Here is a 21,270-nt window from a genome sequence, read left to right on the forward strand (position 1 = left end):
TCAAACATCAACCTCCTCACTCATTTGAAGGTGGTGGTCCCATCCCAACCCTCCCAGAAAAACTACATTAAAACAACCTCCTGTGGATAGAGACAGAGCACATGGTCACTGACTGACCCAGCACTCCAGGAAACGGAATGGGAGCTGAACATCCTTGTCATAACCAGGATGTTCTCAATGAGGGCATGACGACAAATGTACAGAAGAGAGATTCCCCAGCTGCCTAACGAAAGCAGTGTTCCCATAACGGATGAAGTCTGGAACACGGTGAGCCTAGAATCAAAAACAAAAAAGGCCAGTTCAAATCCATGGTACACCTAGGTTTTGTTTAATTAGAACAGGAAACACCACACTGTATTCTCCCTAAAAAAGAACCATAAAGTTAAATCCATACAGGTAAGGTATTACTGTCCAGAGTCAACCAAGACCTCATCTTGGAGAAAAGGACTGTGTACTCTATCTCGGGACAACAATTATGGCTGTTTAATAGTTCAAGAGCTTAACATAGCATTGATTCACCAACATTTTGGCCATTAGCAGCCAATCTGCTATGAAAACCATTTAGAGCCCCATCCCTGTCTGGAGCCTAGGAAATGCAATGCTCTTACCTTTCCCACAGGGAAGAATGCTGTACCCGTTAAACTAGGTGTGGTCAGGCTCACTGATCATAAATAAATAAATAAAGAGGCACCTGGGGGAAACACCACTCAGCAGACCACCACATACAGGCTAACTACTGAGCCTATGCTTTCTGGACAGCATTGACTGCGGTGTAGACCACAGTGACTAGATGCTTCTCTCAAACGTTTCTCTTTGGCTTCTTCAATTGGGAGGGTAGTTTTTGCTTAACAGCAACTAGAATAGGATCTGTGCCCACTAAAAAATTCTTCCTATGTATGGAGAAAAATTATATAGAGATGCTATGCTTAAAACGATAGCCTTCTAAAAACTTAATTACTGACCAAAACGAAAGCCAACCAGAGTCAATTTGTAGGGAAACCTAGCCACTTAGAACAGTAACATTTACCATTATTACACCAGAACTCATTTATATGGAATCAAGAAAAGTTTCCTGCAAGTTTTAGCATACAGCACAAGTGATCCTTTCATCCTGGGAATCCCTCTGCACTGTTCTGAGAAGGGAGAAGGAACTAAAGACAGGACATCTCATGGGTGTTTTTCTATCTTTAGTTTTCCAGCATCAAGTCAGAGGTTGCGCACATTTAAAACACCATCTAAACAGAACTTAGAAGAAAACAAGAAGCAAATATTTAAAGGTTTTTCACAGCCTTTTCACCAAAGGGAAGAAACTGCATGCATGTGTGTGCGCACGGGGCTGCTTTCCAAACTCCTTCCCACATCAAGAATCTACAAAGTGCTTATCAGGACACTAAGTCTTTTGTGTGTTCCTGAGATAGGTCTGAAATTTTTACCCAGTATTGACATATACCTGAAGTGGTCAAATAATACTTTTTATAAAAAGATTTCTATCTAAGATTATAGTTTAAACTTTTAAATAAGAATGGCCACAATTAACCAACATGCAAAAATTCTCAGACTACTCTGAGAAATTCATTATACAATGCATTTCCACCTTACTGCATTTTTCAATCTTTATTCTATACTTAACTGTTCCCACTTAGCCCGAGCAAAGGCATGCCTTTCTAACACGATTTGCTTAAAGCAGAGTTGATGATAAAGCAATAATCCAAAGAGCCTCTGCAGGGCCATTTGGGAGGAGAACATCGTCAGCCAAATCAAGTGCGCAAATCTCCCGCAGTTCATCTAGTGACAAGGGGGCCCGTTCCCCAGGCCCTTCCCTAACTTGGGTCCAGGGAGTGACGGCTCACCGAGAGACTGCCGCCCGGACTCTGGGAGAACCACCCTCATTTCGAGGGCACTCTTCCAAACAAATACCTAAATACTGAAAAGGGATGTACAGAAGCTTAAAAAAAAGACGAAATATTAGAAACCAAACCCTTTCTGAAACAAGGGAATGACGTCTGTGTGAAGTCCGCTCACACAATCCTACTCTCCTTGCAGTTTGTTCCTTGAAGATTTGACTTCGTTTTATTGGGCACGACAGGAACTAAATTAAAATAAAAGCTTGTTTTTATTTTTATATTCTGCTGTGGATAATTTGTACAAAAAGGTTCCAAATCTTTAATGAGCTCTAATGAGACTTAACGTAAAGTGGATCTCTTACGATGGAAGCAGAAGGCCAGGTTCTACTTCAAAAAGAGTATCTCAAAGGAACAAAGAGTCACCTGCCATGTGCGTCCGGAGGTGCCCGTGCGGGAAGAAACTTCTCAGTAATATGAAGAAGATGCTGGTACAACTTGTCCTATTACACAACTTCTTACACAACCACATGCGTTACATTTATAGACAGATTTACAATTTGAAAGGAAAAAAGTTCAGTCTTAATAAAATTAGGGGTTTTTTTCTTTTTCCCTTTTTTTTTTTTTTTAAACAAACTGTAGTCCAAACAAAGTTCTCTGTCTCCTCACACAGCAGATGCGTCATCTCCATGGGTGTGGATTAGAAAAGCCCTTCTGGGCAGATCCTGCCAGATCTGGTTCCTTCCATGCCCTGCGCTCTGCTTGGAGCGTGCACCACACCAGCTTTGGGGTCACCACAGAGCTGATACCTTGGTCTTCTGCTCTTTTTTTTTTCATTCATCTTCATCATCTTCATCTTCCTCTCCGTCTGACAGGGATGTACAAGGCCGGATCTGTCGGTAACGGTCAAGCCATTTCTCTACCATCTGCGTGACCAGGGGGTGGTTCCGCCGCCGAGAACTCTTCTGCATGGCCACCAGCACACCCCCTTCGGTCACACAGCAGTCCAGCCACTCCCTGAGCAGTTTCTCTTGCTGTTCCTCATTACCTAGCTTTTAGAGGAATGTAAAGAAAAGGGGAAATAATACCACAGATCAGAGACCTGCTAGGAAGTTTAATGAAAACATAGGTGACAGGATTACTAATGAAAAGGTCAAAGCAACAAACTTTTCAGTTTCAGCCTCTCATCAATTTTATGATAAAACCCAGTCTCCTATGGTTAAACAGAAAAATGTCTATGGGAAAATGCACAGGAAAATCTCACGGGGGGAGAAACCACCTACTAATGGGTTAATTTGTTTGAAAGAACAGGAAAAACCAAATGGACTGATCTTGGCCAAGAAAAGGCTAGAAAAAAAGTCTCAGCTTCAAGCACATGACAAGGTAAGTTTATTCAGTAAACTATTTACAGAATGAAGTTATAAAAATTATGTTCTACTAATTAATGTCTTAATGGTAGAAGTTTTATAATTTCTAGTATATTAAATAAAAGCCCAATAATTATTGAAGAATACGGGTTTTCGGAGAGTGTTCTTTCTCCACAGCCTCATTGCCCCTGCCTGGTCTATACCTCCCTCGCCCCTGCCCCCACCACTGCTCCAGACATCTTGTCTCGAGTCTCCACAACAAGCAGCCAGTGCTCCTCTACCGGACAAACTGGCCACGGGTTTCCCAGCTTGCCGAACGTCTAAGCCAAGCTTTAAAAGGCTGCTGGTAAGCCCTCTGCCATCCCTGAGCCCCTCAACCCCTTTTCCCCACAAACCACACAGAGACCCTGCGGTACCCCTCCCTCCAGCTCTCTTCCCCCACATTCTGCTAGACTCTCTTCCCCTGCGGGGCTCATTTCAGGTGTTTCCACCTCAGACGGCCCAACGGCAATCATGAGTCCCGTGTCACCCCCCCATCTTCCCAGTTTTCTCCTCAGCACCCCTCCCTGCCTCAGGGCAGGGACTGTCATCTTCCCATCCCTGCTGCATGTGCACCCCACAACCTACAGAGCAACTCGGAGAAAGGTACGTGTCACGGTCTTGCGGACCGTGTCCACAGGACAAGCCGAGTGCCAGCGCTAGACACAGCAGTGGGGCTGGCTGTGCAGAGAAAGCCACGGCGGCAGCAAGGCCACGGCGGGGTCTGGGTCCGGGCCTGGGTCCAGGCAGCATGACTATTTCAGGTGGTTCACAGGAGCGCCGCGCCTCTCACCTCCTGGGCAGAAAGAAAGTGCACGTGGAGTAACTTCCTCTCACTGTCCACCAGAGGCAGAAACGTGATGGTGACATCGTCATCGGTGTTCAGGTTAGCACCAGCACCTCGGTTGCCGTAGCCATCGTTCTCCATGGCAACCAAAGCAGAGAAGTGGCCCCTTGTATAGCCTAGAGCGATGGGACTTTTCCAACAAAAACTCTGTTCCCACAACAAAGGCAAATAAACACCTGGAGCGAGGAGAGAAAATCCCCATGGGGCTATCAGGATAGGGCTGCAGGCCGCATGGGGAGTAACGAGAGACTTCAAAAATACTCTTGAACATGGCTTACCTTGAAACCGAGTATATCCTAAAGTTTCTCCCCGGAAACTTTTGTAATATTTTACTCCATAAACTATAATTGGTCGTCTAAGAATATGTGCAAGTACAAAAATGTGTGTCTGTTCCAAACTTGCTCCAGGCTGTATGGAATGAAATAAAGAAAGCAATTTCACTTTCAAACATTTATTTCTGCCCTGGAAAACGACTGTGCAAAACACAACGCTGTTCCCCTTCAGCACACTAGACCGATGCCTTTATTAGCAGTGACACTGTCGGGCTAAAGAAGAGTGCGCGTCTTTGACGGCAACATCCAATGCAACAATAAAAGAGATCTGCAAGTTCCATGCACACAAGCTAGTTCGCTATCCAATCTCAAGAACCCAATGGATTTGGTTAAACAGTGATCCCAGGAACAAGAGATTGAGATAGCAAGGGACACTGGAGTCACTCCATGGCCTCCTTGTTAAGTCACCTGTTAGAGCACGACCCTAGTAAAAAGAGGAGCTGTTATTTCTCACAAACATAAACAGCAAGAATACTGAACGGGTCTATCACCCCTCTATGATGATTGTGACAACCCATTTTTAGGACGTACGTGTCGCAGGTGTAAAACAGCCACTGTGACAGAAGGTACTTCACTCACAGGCTTCGAGTATATAATGGTGCTTTCCGCGAAGAACAGGGATGGTTTGTTATGTGTATATTTGAACTTTACAGCTCAGTATACTGACCATACTTCACGGAATAAAACTAGTAGGAAAGCTAGAGTCTAAAAGGAACAACCCTACACGATTCATTTTTCTAAAAGTTCATTCCCAGGTTAATTTTAAAGAAATCCTTCCACCTGCCGGCCATGGCACCTTCCCCTTAGCACACATCACATGGACAGAGAGCCTCACACATCACTTCACTCTCCAGGCCCGAAAGCAGAGCACCAGTGCCCACCACCAGCTCGGCGATCTCGGTTCAGTGCCCTCTCAGACACAAAATAGGAGCTAACCAGTAGGTAGATAAACAGGCATAAAGCCACTTTGCTAAGAGGACAATATAAATGAAGAACAATCTGAAAAAAGTATATAAGCGCTTGGAATCATCACAGTGCAACTTTCATTCTGACAATTTCTAATCACTTAATGTAAGAAACATGTTACTGCCTCTGTCCTGTGGTGCAGATTTGCCTCTGATCATATAGTCGACAGACAGCAGTCACGGCCAGAACCAAAGTCACCTGATGCATCACCTGATGCTCTTTCGTGCACACTCCAATGCCTCCAACATAGTTCACGCATGTAAATCCAGGGGTTCAGAGCATGTAGCCTACTGTTCTCACAGAAGCAACATGTCTCAAAGCATTCTTACCTGACTAGCAAGAGAGAGTATAAATGCCCAGTCTTCTTGCCACTGTTCCTCTCTCAAGGAAAAATGTAAACCAAAGCTCTGAGAATACCATGATTCCCAATCTTTCCAACGTGTGTAAAACCTGAAAAAGATAGTAAAAAATAAGCCTTCTATAAATGTTCCCAATCATTTATTTAATGTAGTCTTTAAGCAATTCGTGTAAAGAGATCAGCAATTGTATTAATTTTACCCAGTTTGCACTAAATTTTCAAATTAAAAATACCTACCTTCTGCTAGCAGACATCATTTAACACATTCTCACACACAATTTCATTCACCACCCACCAAGTTTTCAACCAAAACACTAATGATGAGAACAATCAATTTCAAATGTCTACTATTGGTTTACAAGTTCAAAAACAAAAACCAAAAAAACAAACCAAAAAAAAAACAAACCCCAAACATTCAAAATCACCCGAAATACTGGATACAATCAAAGACACTACATTTCCACATTACTGTTTGGCCACTGTATAAACAATAGACTAGAAATAGCCCATGTGTTCACAAGTGGAGGATCAAAACCACTTCCAGAGCAAGGCCCTAATGCTCAATTCTGTGACGGCTCAGAGAAATGAGGAAACTATCAAAGAGAAATCTGAAACTGCAGAAGCTGGCTTGTGAGGTTTAAGGAAAGACGCGGTCTCCAGACATCGAAGCGCAAGGCCCATCAGCAAGTGACACGAGAGCTGCGGCAGGTTTTCCAGATCTCGCTGAAGATCATGAATGTAGGGTAGCTACACTGAACAACAAATTTTCAACGTAGGTGAAAGAGTCTTCCACTGGAAGAGGATGCCATCTGGGACTGTCCACAGCCAGAGAGGAGAAGTCAGTGCCAGGCTTCAAAGGACAATCTGACTCCCTTATTAAGGGGCTCATGCAGCTGGTGACTTTAAGTTGAAGCCAGGGCTCACTGACCATTCCAAAACTCCTAGGACCCTTAAAAATGCTAAATACACTCCGCTCTATACAAGAACAACAAAGCCTGGATGACAGCACATCCATTTTGAGTATAATTTGCTAAATTTTTATATATTTATATATATGTAATTTGCTAAATATTTTAAATGCCCAATGCTTACCCCTCAGGTAAAAAAACTCCTTTCAAATTATGACAGACATAAGACATAACAGACAGACATATGACAGCACTGACATTCACCTGATCACCCAAGATGGAGACAGACAGACAGACTGTTTTCATGCCTGCTAACACAACATTCATTCTGCAGCCCATGATCAAGGAGTAATTTCACCCTTCAGGTCATTATTCCAAGTAAGCCCATAGCTAGCTGCCATACACACGGATTCCACAGAGGGATCTGGGCAAAGAAACAGAAAAACTTCTGGAAAGGATTCACCATTCTGGATGCAACTAAGAACATTTATGATTCATGGAAAGAAGTCAAAATAACATCTACAGGCGTTTGGAAAAAGTTGATTCTAACCCTCACAGATGACTTGGAGGGGTTCAAGACCTGAGTGGAAGAAGTCACCACAGCTGTGGTGGGAAAAACAACAGAGCCAGAATGAGAAGCAGGGCGTCGAGATGGGATTGAAGCGCTGTGATCTCATGACAGAACTTGAACAGATGAGGACTTGCTTGGGATGGACGAGCGGAGAGTGGTTTTTTGCAACGGACTCTAATCCTGGTGGAGATGCTCTAAAGGCTGATGAAATGCCAACAAAGGCTTGAGACGGTCACATCAACTTGGCTGGTGAAGCAGCAGCAGGGTTTGAGAGGACGGACTCCAGTGCTGAAAGGAATTCTGACTGGGTAAAATGCCATCAAACAGCATCACATGCTACAGAGAAATCACCTGTGAAGAGTCAACTGATGCAGCAAACTTTGCTGCCATCTTATTTTAAGAAACGGCCACCATCCCCTGATCAGCCAGCAGTCATCAATGTTGAGGCAAGACCCTCCACCAGCAAAAAGATTATGACTCACTGAAAGCTCAGATGATGGTTAGGGTCTCCTACCAATCAACTATTTTTAAAATTAAGGTATAGTTTTTTAAGACTTCATGTTATTGCACACTTGACTACGGACTACACTTTCATAGGCACTGGGAAGCCAAAGTTTCCTTCGGCTCACTTTACTACAATATCACTTTACTGCAGTGGTCTGACACGGAACCCACAGTATCTCCGAGGTACACCTGTGTGCATTATACATCCATTCAGGTCACCATCATGGCTTGCCAGCCAGAGAGCTTTTTAATGTTTTTAAGGTGACCTCAAATTCTTCCTGTCTTACATTATGCTTTGATCTATACTTTAGCTCTCAAAAAAGCGATGATACTGCTTCCATTTACACTTACTGATAGTTAGTAAGTACTTACTCTGGGTCAGGCTATTGGAGGCACCAGATCTTCCACAATGAAACACAACAAAATCTCTATTCTCATGGAGTTTATGTTCTAATGGACTCACATAACCCCTCAATACTGACAAAAAAAATACACAGGTGCTGAAAAATTACACAGAGGCACTAGGGGCGCAGAGTTTTTTTGGAGTAAGGCCATTATCATTATTGTGTAATTAAGTGTAAAAGGAAAAAAGAACACATTTTAATTAACTTAGCTTCTTTCAGCCTCAATTTTTTTCATTTATGATAACAGAGATAATGTATATACAGAACCAAGAAAACACTTTAAGTCAAGACCAGTCATATACTTGGTTGGATGCTGGGTAAAAAATACACACACACACACAGGATCCCCCGCTATCTGAAAGATTGCTTCATACCCCTTCACCTTTGCTAAAGACCTATCTTAGCACCTGTTTTTGCTAGCCAAAAAGAAACCCAATGAGGATTTTCACTTCTACAAGATGGTAACTGCACTTTGCTTTACTCCATTTCAGCTGACAAAAGGATTCCCGGGAATGCTCTACTTTCAAATAGCAGGGAAAACTGTCTACACAAAGAACATTTCTGAGATAACTAGAAGATGTGATAAGGACTGTATCCTGGATAACAGAGTCCTTGCTGATTTTCTCAGATGTGGTAATAAGGACTTGGTTAGGTAAGAGAATATCCTTGTTCTTCAATGATATAGAGAGATACTGTCAGCAGAACAGCATCATGGGGACTTAAACCAAATGGCAAAGGGAAGCGTTTACATATGTAGAGATGAAGCATATGTGGGGGTACAGATTAACAACTAGGCAGGAAATATTGGGGTCCGTTGCACTGATACGTATATATTTTTTAACTTTACTGTGGATTTCAAAATTTGCAAGATAAAATGTGGTCTGAAGATTATGTGCCTCAGGAAGAAAAAAAATCTCGTAATACAATGCTAACAATCTTAAATTTCAACATAAACATGAATTCATAACACTTAAAAATATGAGCAAAGACCTATTTAACTTCAAATGTTTCTATATAAAAGCTTAGCAAAATCTATCAAAATGTTTAAAGTGTCTCAATGTGCAAAAAAACAAAGTTTTCCCTCCAGCTTCCACAGAAAATATAAGAGGCAAAAAGTATCCCAACACACACACACACACACACACACACACACACACACACACACAAAAGTATCCCAACACTACAGGGAAATGATGTGGCAAGAGCACGCCTGCTTTTACAGAGGGAAGGACAACAGCTCACCAATGTGAACAGTCATGCAGGCTGTCATGCAGGGCTTTCCGGAGCACCGAGTCCTTGTCGTAAATGCCCCAGGTAGCCTGGAGCACGGAATCAAGTAAGCAGTCTCCTGCAGTCCGGTTCCAAAGTGCGTACAGCCGACTGTCCAAGCGCGTAGCCAACTCCAAAGACCAGTTTATAATTGGGGATTCTTCTTCTAACTCTATATAAGGAATTTAAGTAACATGTTCATTTTCATGCAATTTAGGACTATTCACTGGAAGAAAGAACCCATTCTCTGGATGTTGTTAAGTTGATGTTCATTTACTATTAAACAACTAAATAAATCCGATCAATTGGAATACAAACCTTCCAAGTAGTTGAAACATCTGTAGCCCTAGAATAATTTTCTCAACTTTTTTTTTTTTTTTAAAGACTTTATTTGACAGAGAGAGAGAGACCACAAGTAGATAGAGGGGGAAGCGGGGATGGGGTGGGCAGCAGGCTCCCCACTGAGCAGAGAGCCCAATCTCTGTGGGGCTCGATCCCAGGACCCTGGGATCATGACCTGAGCCGAAGGCAGAGGCTTTAACCTCCTGAGCCACCCAGGTGCCCCAATTTTCTCAACTTTTAAGTTCTTTACTATTTGCTGAGAATGCTTAATACAGAAATATACACATTCTAGAACAGGAAGTAGAAAACCAAGGCTTAAAAACTTTTATACCCTTATTCCATCACAATTAAGAGCCATGAATGAGCATTCTTAAAAATTTTTCCAGTTTTATCAAGATATAATTAACAGAATGAGCATTTTTAACAGCACTATGTGACACTGCTCCTAAGGACTTTACGTTTTCAATTAAAGTAAAAATAAAACAAGTCAACCATACACTGAACTGCTCTAAGCCTTAAAAAGCAGAGAGTGTATGGATATTGAACTAAATCACATTAATTCCACACTTACCTTTCTGAACATCTCTATCAAGCACCTCATCAAATAGTTTTTCCTGGACTGTTGGAGGCAAGTCTTCAATATCTACAAAGAAAAAAACAGACTTAGAAGATTTTCTTATGTCTCATAACTTAATAAATTTGATGTAAGGATCTAATAGTGACTTCCTCTAAAATAGTTCTCTTGGGGGGCCTGGGTGGCTCAGTGGGTTAAGCCTCTGCCTTCGGCTCAGATCATGATCTCAGGGTCCTGGGATCAAGCCCCACATAGGGCTCTCTGCTTAGAGGGGAGCCTGCTCCCTCCGCTCTCTCTGCCTGCCTCTCTGCCTACTTGTGATCTCTCTCTGTCAAATAAATAAATAAAATCTTAAAAAATAAAAAAAATTAAAATAGTTCTCTTGCTGGGACAGCTAGGTGGTTCAGTCCAACGCTTGGCTTCAGCTCAGGTCATGATCCCAGGTTGTGAGATCAAGCCCCACACTGGGTGCTCCGCACAGAGTCTGCTTGAGATTCTCCCCCCTTCTATTGCCCACTACTTATGTGTTCTCTCAAATAAATTTAAAAAATTAAAAAAAAAGGTCCTTCCTTGCAGTGAAGGTTGTCAAGTGGCTTTTTGTAAAAAAAAAAAAAACAAACAAAAAAACAAAAAAAATATGCATGTATAATGTGTGTGCATAAATGGAACATGAAAGATTTCCTTCCTATACTTCCTTAGCAAAACTGTTAACTAAAAAAAATAAAAAGAGTATTTGGACCAATAATTACATATAACTATTATCAAAAAGATAAGAGATAATAATGTTGGCAAGGATGTGGGGAAAGGGAACCCTTGTGCACAGTTAGTGGAATGTAAACTGGTGCAGCCACCATGGAAAACATGGAGGTTCCTCAAAATGTCAGAAGTATCATGATCCAGCAATCCCACATCTGGGTATACATCCAAAGGGAATGAAAACAGGATAATGAAGAGGTACTAAACTCCTATGCGTGTCGCAGCATTACTCACAACAGCCGAGATATAGACAATGGATGAATTAAGATGGGGGAGGCTGTAAAATGGTGTTACTCAGCCAGGTGAAAGAAAGAAATCCTCCCATTTGCAACAACACCAGTGAACACTGAGGGCATTAGGCTAAGTGGAATTAGCCAGAGAAAGACAAATTAAATACTGCATGGTAATACTTCCATATGGGCTCTTTAAAAAAAACAAAAACAAAAAAAACAAAAAACACACATATACACAAAAAAAAAAAAACAACTCATAAAAACAGGGTTGAAAGGAGGTTGCATGGGGGTTGGGGGGTAGTGAAGAAAAGAGAGATTGGTAAAAGGGTACAAAAACACCCAAGCTATGAAATGAATAAAGCTGAACACCTAACGTCAAAACCATGGTAACTGTATAACATAAATTTGCTAGCAGAGTGAAACTTTTATGTTCTCACCAAAACAGATAAATAAACCAAATATCTAAGACAATGGGTGTGTTAATTAACTAGATGGAGGAAACCTTTTCACAATGTATGCATATATGAAATCACAATCACCCTAACCCCAACCCTAGATACTTGAAATATTTGGCAATTTTACAGGACAATTATCCCTCAGTAAAACAGAAAAAATATCTGATATTCAAGATTATGAAACAGAAACAACATACAAATATTTATCTGCCCCACACTCTCAACCTCTGCTCAGGCCTACTGTTTTCAGGCTTTAGAATCTTCTTATACAAGTTAATGAACCATTAATTACTGGCACACAGATCCCTGTTTTTGTCATCTTCCTCAAATTCTCCATGCTTTGTTCACTTACTAATGCAGCAGTCTACCCTTAAAATAAAGCATTACCCTCAAAAAAAAAAAAAAAAAAAAAAAAGACTATTTTCAAGTCAAAATAAAAATCTAAACATTACCAAAGTAAGCTTAAATGTACAGAGAATGCACTTCAAGTGAACTTTGTCTGATTTTAAAATACTAGAGCACCTGTGTGGCTCAGTTAAGCATCTGACTCTTGATTTTGGCTCAGGTCATGATCTTAGGGTTGTGAAGTCAAGCCCCACACTGGGCTCAGCGCTTAGTGCGGAGTCTGCTTGGTCCTCTCCCTCTTCTTCCCCCACCACCCTGCTCGTGCTTGCTCACTCGCTCTCTAAAATAAATCTTAAAAGAAAGAAAAAAAGTTGGGGCGCCTGGGTAGCTCAGTGGGTTAAAAGCCTCTGCCTTCAGCTCAGGTCATGATCCCAGGGTCCTAGGATCCAGCCCCGCATCCGGCTCTCTGCTTTGCAGGGAGCCAGCTTCCTCCTCTCTCTCTCTCTCTCTCTCTCTCTCTCTGCCTACTTGTGATCTCTCTCTGTCAAAGAAATAAATAAAATCTTTAAAAAAAAAAAAAAAAATAGAAAAAAAGCTTAGTTATTATCTCCCTACCATTTGTAAACGTCCTTGTTCATGTCAATATAAAAGCTCAAGACACTAAGAACCAAGATGTGAGAAGCTTTATTTTAGAAACTTCTGGTATATATAATGAGTGAAGAACATAATGACACTTTGCAAAAGAATGCCAGTATCTTTGATTCAAATAATGACTCCACCCATCAAAAGCCAGAGTTCTAATCCTATCTGTTAATATCAATAACCAATACCCACATAATTTTAAAATAGGTATAAAAAAGGAAAAAAGAGTGCACTGCTATCATAAACTAAACCTGAAGGTAAAAATAAACGCGTAAAACAGATTTTTTAAAATATATAAGGCCCACACAGAAATCAGTTATATCAGCTGCTTTCTTCCTACCAGATCCAAAGCATAAATTTACAAGGAGCCCTTGTACTGGTCACTTCCAGGTAGTCAAATAATTTAAAATGCACATATAGTAGCTTAAGTTACCTGCTTTCTAACAGAAACAATTTCACTCACACATTTAAAAAAAAAAAAAAGAATCATAATAGAGTGAAAATTTCTTTTCACATTGAAATTTGGAGTTACCTGCTGGCAAGGTAAATGTTACAAGGTCAGTTAGAAAATAGCAAGCAAAATCTCCCTTTCTCTGATGAAGAGAGGCCGCTATCTCTCGCCGGATCTGCTCTGTCAGTTCAGGACACACCATTGCTGGAATACACTTTGCTGCTTGCTGAGACACCTTAAATACAAAAGAAACTTTCCTCTGCATCTCATTTATCATTAACAAAAGCAGAAAACAACAGTATTTAAGAGAAATTACCAAACCTTCCCAGTAACTCAGGGTGTTAATTTTAAAACAGGTAAGGGATTAATTCCTCACCAGTGGAAATAGGTTTCATTACAACTTTGCAGGAAAATAGCCAAAAAATGCTTTACCTTCTGACTCAGGAAATTCACTTCTTAGGAATTTATCCCAAGGAAATATATAAAGAATTAGATTAAAATATGATGTAAAATGGTATTGTTCGCAAAGGTTCATCCTAGGACAGGGAGGGAGGACAAAAAACCACCTAAGACTAAGCATCATGCCCACAATAAAAGCATTCTTTAAAAAAAAACACAGGAAATTTCAGCTCACGGAGAAAGATGAAAGTACAAACACACTTCTGCTGGGTTAAGAATACTTCAAGAATCCTGACATGGAATAAAGAAAGCATGATATTTTTAAAGGGCTAGTTTTCCACTGACCGCAAATCCTTCGCCATTGGTTATAACTCTGAATATTTAAAGCAGCAACTGGCTTCTCTCCAAGTGTAGAACAGACAACAAACCTTCGGAGTATAGCCAGCCAGACAGGAATGAAATGGGAGCAGTGACGTGCTAGTGAGCACTAAGACAGAGAACTTCTAAGTGAGAGCATGGCTAGAACTTTCCTTTTCTCTTTAATGAGGATAGCAACAAATGACGCAAAGATATTTTACATTGAAGCTGTATTCCTTTTGTGGAGTTTAAGACATCTGCATATGAAGAAGTTTTAAATCTGCTGGAGAAGAAATGAGTCTGCTGTGAACCCCGAGTGAGTCAGCTCTGCTTTCTGCTGTCACTACAGACCGCAGCCACCAAACGACGTTCCCTATCCTTCACATCTAGCCTCTTCAACCTTATGACTCTCAACCAACTCCTTAGGTTAGTAATTCTTAACTTAGGCACATGAACTTGGGAAGGACCTGTGAATCTGAATGGGGATTTTCATTAGATTTAAATCCTTCGGGGGCGCCTGGGTGGCTCAGATGGTTAAGCATCTATCTGCCTTCAGCTCAGGTTGTGATCTCTGGGTCCTTAGGATGGGGTGGGGCTCCTGGCTCAGAAGGGAGTCCGCTTCTCCCTCTCCCTCTCCCCCTGCACCCAAGCTCATTCTGTCTCTCTCTGTATCTGTCTCAAATGAATAAATAAAATCTTTTTTAAAAAAATTTAAATACTTCATTTTCACTACCCTCCTGTCTATATTTAAAATGCATTCTCTTATATATCACAAATCTAATATTCTAAAAACTATCATTTCAATATAACTGATTTCTGCAATCTTACTTTTATTTTAGGCATTTAAAAAACAGTATTATGAAAAGGAGTCCATAGGTTCCACCACATTACCAACAGAGTCCACAATCCAAAACCAATTAAGGGGCACCTGGGTGGCTCAGTGGGTTAAGCTTCTGTCTTTGGCTTGGGTCATGATCCCGGGGTCCTGGGATCAAGCCCCTGCATCAGGATCTCTGCTCAGCAGGGAGCCTGCTTCCTCGCCTCTCTCTGCCTGCCCCTCTGCCTACTTGTGACCTCTGTCTGTCAAATAAATGACTAAAACCTTTAAAATAATAAAAATAAAAATAAAAATAAAATCCAATTAAAACCCCTGCCCCAGACACATATCCCATAATATAAATGTTCTCCTGGTCTCATCCCAAAAGTACTTGGCTCTGTGCTCCCTCTGCAAGCGCATCCCTTAGTCCAATCTCCCTACTGGCCCCTTCAGTTCTGTCCTCTGGAGCACCCAACTCCACTGAGATGACATTCCACAACCAATTTTGTTCTTACCCGTGAAATCTACCCCACTCCCACCTCTCCCACAGTGTACCACTGTTGGTCTAGGTGTTCCAGAGGAAATGGGGAAAATGACAGTATGCCACTTCCTAAGTTTGGTTCCGTCTAGAAGACCCTGAAGCTTCCATCTGGATGACTCTCCCGTGCCTTCTGTCCGTCAGATCACTTAGTTCTGGTTAAACCTGCCTCTGGAGGGGCCCACGTGACCAAGATTTGAAGCTTCCCGCCACCAGTCATGCAAGTATGCCTGGATCCAGATCCTCTCACCCCAGTCAAGCCTTCTGACACCTGCAGCTCTGAAAATGTGGCTTTAAGTTCATGAGACCTTGCGCCAAAACCACTCAGCAGAGGAGCTCCTCAATTCCCTACACTCAGAAACTGCCTGAAGGTATTAACTGTTTGTTGTCTAAATGGAGGTGCTAAATGAAGGAGACCTGTTTAGGCAGTAAATATTAAGTACCATGGGGTTCTATTGCCTTCCCACTGTTAGTCCCCAGATGCTCTTAGGAGGTCAGTGGCTTTTTACAGTCCTGAACTTTCTCACAGCCCTCCACCAGGCTGAGAGGAGTCCAGGAATCCCCCAAAGGACTTGAGCCTTGATTCACGGCTGCCCTCTCTATCCTGTCTCCTGCCATCACCATCAACTACAGCTCTACACGCTTGCCCTGCCAATACAACAACACAAATAGAGCCAGACCTCAAATACTACAGAAACTACCTCTAATTGTTCCATCCTCTGGTTCCAGAACTCTGGTCCTTTTTTAATCACATTGCTGCTTTTCAAACAGTCCCTTTTTCTATTACAGTAAACCTGCCCCTTGTTTTCACCATTACTATCCCCCAAGCCCTTCCCTTTCCGTTTTTGGTGCCTCTGGGGTCACTGGATTCTTATCAAACTGAACAATGGCTAGCCATTTCAATCATGTTTTCAAGTAACCTTCATATTCCTTAATCCCTCCTAGTTCTTTCTATATAATGGTTCCCAATATTGGCAAATTTGAATATGCAAATATGCACATGCATACCACAGAAGCAGTTTACTGAGAAAATCTGAATCCACAACTGATCTGACTCCCTGTACTTTTACTCTATTTCTCTTATCATTAAAAGAATTACCTGGGGACGCCTGGGTGGCTCAGTTGGTTAAGCGGCTGCCTTCGGCTCAGGTCATGATCCCAGCGTCCTGGGATCGAGTCCCACATCAGGCTCCTTGCTCGGCGGGGAGCCTGCTTCTCCCTCTGCCTCTGCCTGCCTCTCTGTCTGCCTGTGCTCGCTCACTCTCTCTCCCTCTGTCTCTGACAAATAAATAAATAAATAAATAAAATCTTTAAAAAAAAAAAAAAAAGAATTACCTGGATAATATGGCCTCATCCTGAATCGTTGCTCTGCAATCCTTTGTGACATCTGTGTCATTATCTAAGCCTAAGAGCTCAGAACCAACCTGACCCTTCTCTCACCATGACTCCCCACATCCAACTGATCCACTTAATCTTGACTCCAGCCCCACCAAGCACTCTCAAACTGGCCCACTTCCTTCCACTGTCATTGCCACTCCCACTCCTGTACTGACCGAGTGCTTGCCAGCATCACACGGTACTGTCCTACAGAGGCTTCCCTCTCTCCCATCCACAGCAGCCCAAACACACCCTGATCTAGCCACTCTCTTGCCCCTCTCCCTAACACTCTGCACAGCCAGTTCACTGCCCTAGGAACAATCATCCAGTTCCTTGGCCTAGAAGATCCTTCATAAGGCTTCCCTTCCCAGATCCCAATTACCAGCCATCCTGAGCACCTGCAAGTTCCTGACCACAAAACCACCACAAACCCACGAGGACCTCTGAATAAATGGTTCCCTTCTCTCCTCTACCCACTTACAAGGCAAACTCCTACTTCTCCTTCGGATTCCACTACAATATTACCTGCTCTAGGTAAGAAAGCAAGATACCCCAAAACACTTTCCCAAGCACTGTCACAGCACCTGGCGTTTACATCTATGAGAATGCTCTCTGTACAGAATTACCTGTTTATTTCTCTACTTTTCTGGATACTCACTGAAGGAAGAGCCAATGCCTTCGTAATTCTATCCCTTTTTAGCATCGTACCTAGCACACAGTAGATACTCAATAAATTTTAGTTGAATGAATGAAAGATACATCCTAGTGTTTTTTATCAAACTGATGATTCCAATCTTATGGCAAAATGTCCTATTTTAAAAGCATACACCCTTAGGAATTATACACTATTGAAGTTTCAAGTTTAGTGTGAGTTTAAAAGGGAGTAAAAGAAATCTGAAACATTTAAGAACAGCTTAGAAAAACATTACATCAAAAACAAAAATTAATGAACACATTTCCTTCATATAAAATGTTTAACCAAAATGCCATACTCACCTCTGTAAGCAGTATTGCTAGCATATCCTGCCTCTGAAAACGTATAGCCAGATGTACAAGAGTATAGCCAACATCAAAAGCAGAAGGACGGTTCAGCAAACGCACTTCGTCTGCAGTGAGCTGACGGGCAATATCTCCTCCTGATGACTTGTACGCTTCTATAGCGGCTAAATCACCTTCTACAACCCCTAGAACAAGGAGCAGGATAGAAAAAAGTTTATTTCTATTTTTCTTCAAAAAGCATAAACCTATTACATTCACTCTAAACCCTTTTAAGTGTTTCTCCAGGATTTCTGGATCCCAGGACAACATTTAAATGTCCTAAAGAATATTAAGGAAAACTGGTGTAATCCTTTCCCTTCAATTTCTTTCTAGAACTAGAACTACCTATTTAGGTACTTACCTTCACATCAGCCCTGGCTCCATGCTCGAGGCTGAGAGGAATCGTTAGATTTTATCAACTGGACCAAAGATCAGTAATCCTGGTATGAAAAACCAAATTTTAGGGGCACCTGGGTGGCTCAGTGAGCTAAGCCTCTGCCTTCCACTCAGGTCATGATCTCAGGGTCCTGGGATTAAGCTCCACATCTGGGCTCTCCACTCAGCAGAGAGCCTGCTTCCCCCACCCCCTCTGTCTTCTTCTTTGCCTACTTGTGACTTCTCTGTCAAATAAATAAATAAAATCTTAAAAAAAAAAAAAAATTTACAAAAGACACTAAACTCCTATTCTGGTCCTGACTCTACAGAAACCAAGGAGACAGGGATGTGCTTCCTGTTGGCTTTGGGCTCTCATGCCCTTTACACCTGCATTTTTTAAGCTGAATCAAAACAAATGCTGAGCCTTCCATACTGCTGTTTAGCTATGAAATAATTCAGAGCAATTAAAACCATTTTCAATATAAGTTAAAGTTAGCAACATTTTGATTTCAGAACCTCTCAAAGCCGAATCTTCCTTATACTCATTAAGTATTAATATAGTAAAACTTGAACCAGGTGAGTTAGAAGAAAAAATATGCTAAAATAAAACATTACAAACTAGTTGGGGGTAGAGAGACAAAACAAGTATTCACTTTTTCCAAATCCATAAAGAACTTTTTGTTCTCACTAAACCACGTTACTAAACTTAACACAAATTAGTATTAGGTGAAGACAGTACTCCTGTTTACTGAGCAGTACAGTACACATCTATGAATAAATACCCTTGGCAAAATACAATGGTGTCGGTAAGCTTCAAATTTAACCACAAATAGCGTTTTACACAAACACACACACACACACACACACACCCCAAGACTGAAGGACCATATAATTTTTTTTTACAAGATTTTGTCTATTTATTGACAGAGAAAGAGAGAGAGAGAGAGAGATCAGAAGGAGGCAGAGAGGCAGGCCGAGAGAGAGGGGGAAGCAGGCTTCCTGCTGAGCAGAGCCTGATTCGAGACTCGATCCCAGGACCCTGAGATCATGACCTGAGTGGAAAGCAGAGGCTTAACCCACTGAGCTACCCAGGTGCCCCAGGGACCATATAATTTTAATTTTAAGTGTCCTAACTTATATCAAGAAAAATTTGTTGGGTAAAATGCTGATATTAGCTAAAAATATTCTTACTGTATTTTTTAAAAATTTATTTTTTATTGCCATCTTAAATTAGAAATTAAAGAAATAAGAGCTACCCCTTGGAGTCTAACAGATTGGTACAATGCAACAATTTCTCCCAGTTATTAAAAATAACAAAACTTTAAAATAATTTAATTCCCATGTTCACTGAATGCCCATGACATGCAAAGCACTGTCTATGCTAGGCAATGTGAGAAACACAAATAGTAAAAACATGATTCCTATACTCAAAACAGTCCCTTCTCATCATATTTACAGGCCATAAAAGGCCAGCTTCAAAAGTTTTCAGACTCTGTGGTCGAGGATGCTTTCTGCAAATCTAGACCCACTCCCCAAAAAAGGATATCCTGCTGCCGACACAGACATTTTTCAGGTGAAGAAATCCATAATATCAAATGAGAACACCTTCTTACAGGAACTTTTATTTTCATGGCCACATAGGTTAATACATTCTTCAATATAAATGCCTCAGTACAGCTGTCACTCCCACTCCCAATATGGAAAGGGCTTTAAAACAATCTTAGGAGGCCCAGTGCCCTGGATAAGTCATCAGGGCTAAAATGTGATACGACTGGCAGGAATCTTCTCCAAAGGGCGAGCCTTAAGAATAGAAACAGAGGAACCCCCATGCTGTGCTGAGCAAAGTAAGTCAATCAGAGAAAGACAATTCTCATATGATCTCCCTGATATAAGGAATTTCAGAGGCAGAGTGGGAGGCTTGGGGGGTAGGGAAGGAAAAATGAAACAAGATGGGATCGGGAGGGAGACAAACCGTAAGAGACTCTTAATTTCTCGAAACAAACTGAGGGTTGCTGGGAGGAGGCGGGTAGAGAGAGGGTGGCTGGGTTATGGACACTGGGGAGGGTATGTGCTATGGTGAGTGCTGTGAGATGTGTAAGCCTGACGATTCACATACCTGTACCCCTGGGGCAAATAATACACTATATGTTAATAAAAATAATAAAACACACACACACACGCACACAAAGAATAGACACAGAAAGTTCTACTTGAAATAAAAACAATCTATGGTTAGAGTCAAGTACATAAAGAACTCTAAAATTTCTGCTTGTTTTAATGAACAGATGAGAATAACTGAAGAGAGCTCATAATTTTATGAATAATCTAATGCAGTTCTTCTCTTTAGAACCAAATATGCCCCACTCTGTTTCCTTCCGTGTATATGTATTTCCATATGGAAGCAACTACTTTTCATATTAGTCTTATCAAAGCTGTCACTATTTCTGGGTGCCTTCAGTATCACTGCACCTTTTACAGTTTATTATTTATAAAATATATATTTATAAAATTTCTTTAGGACTTAAGAAAAGCCACCCAAGGACCAAAATGACTAATCAATTTACCTGAGAACACACACAGGAACCATTGCACAGAACATGGATACATCTGTGTACCTATTTAGGCACGTGCACGCACGTGCATGCACACACCTTCTTTTGTTTCCCAAAGACAAAGATGACTGCCAACCAACTTCTAAAATCACAGTCTTCCCTATTTTTAGCTAGCTCACCATACAGCTGATGTTTGGAAGAATCTCCTCTTAGAAATTCTTGTTTAAGAATTCATTTCCTCTGTCATGTTTGTGAGGGATTTCTGTAATTAGAAACTAAACTAACATAATGGGGGGGGGGCGGGGTACAGACCAAACAGCACAAGGAAGTTGACAAACTGTGCTTTGGAATTATGATTTACAACGTCACCCAGTTGCCTTCAAATTGAGCATTTAAAAAATATATATAAATAGAACTTCTAATGGTGAACTGCACAGTATATGAATTCTACCTCAATAAAGAGGATACATATACACAAAAACAGGATTTCTATTCATCCAAATCAAAAAAAAACAAAACAATTACTTCCTCCAACCCCAAACTCTGCACTGAACTACAGAGGGGGTATGCTGCGGCTCTCCAGCATGGAGCAAAACCAGGAAGGCAGAAAATG

General features: G+C 41.3%; 1 protein-coding gene across 2 annotated transcripts in view; it reads right to left on the minus strand.

Moving 5' to 3' along the window:
• Window positions 1-2,665: 2,665 nt before the first annotated feature.
• Window positions 2,666-21,270, minus strand: part of ZRANB1 (zinc finger RANBP2-type containing 1) — a 55,140-nt gene continuing 36,535 nt past the window's right edge. For both annotated transcript variants that reach the window (XM_032882117.1, XM_032882118.1), the window contains exons 3-10: window positions 17,689-17,876; window positions 13,286-13,439; window positions 10,320-10,391; window positions 9,380-9,578; window positions 5,722-5,842; window positions 4,373-4,502; window positions 4,041-4,270; window positions 2,666-2,893 (exon numbers count right to left, since the gene is read on the minus strand). In XM_032882117.1, coding sequence (XP_032738008.1) covers window positions 2,675-2,893; window positions 4,041-4,270; window positions 4,373-4,502; window positions 5,722-5,842; window positions 9,380-9,578; window positions 10,320-10,391; window positions 13,286-13,439; window positions 17,689-17,876 — 1,313 coding nt within the window. In that variant the 3' untranslated portion in view covers window positions 2,666-2,674. The remainder of the gene's footprint in view (window positions 2,894-4,040; window positions 4,271-4,372; window positions 4,503-5,721; window positions 5,843-9,379; window positions 9,579-10,319; window positions 10,392-13,285; window positions 13,440-17,688; window positions 17,877-21,270) is intronic.

Source organism: Lontra canadensis, unplaced genomic scaffold (assembly GCF_010015895.1).
Source record: "Lontra canadensis isolate GAN:19392208 unplaced genomic scaffold, GSC_riverotter_1.0 scaffold79, whole genome shotgun sequence".
In the NCBI taxonomy this organism is placed as follows: domain Eukaryota; kingdom Metazoa; phylum Chordata; class Mammalia; order Carnivora; family Mustelidae; genus Lontra; species Lontra canadensis.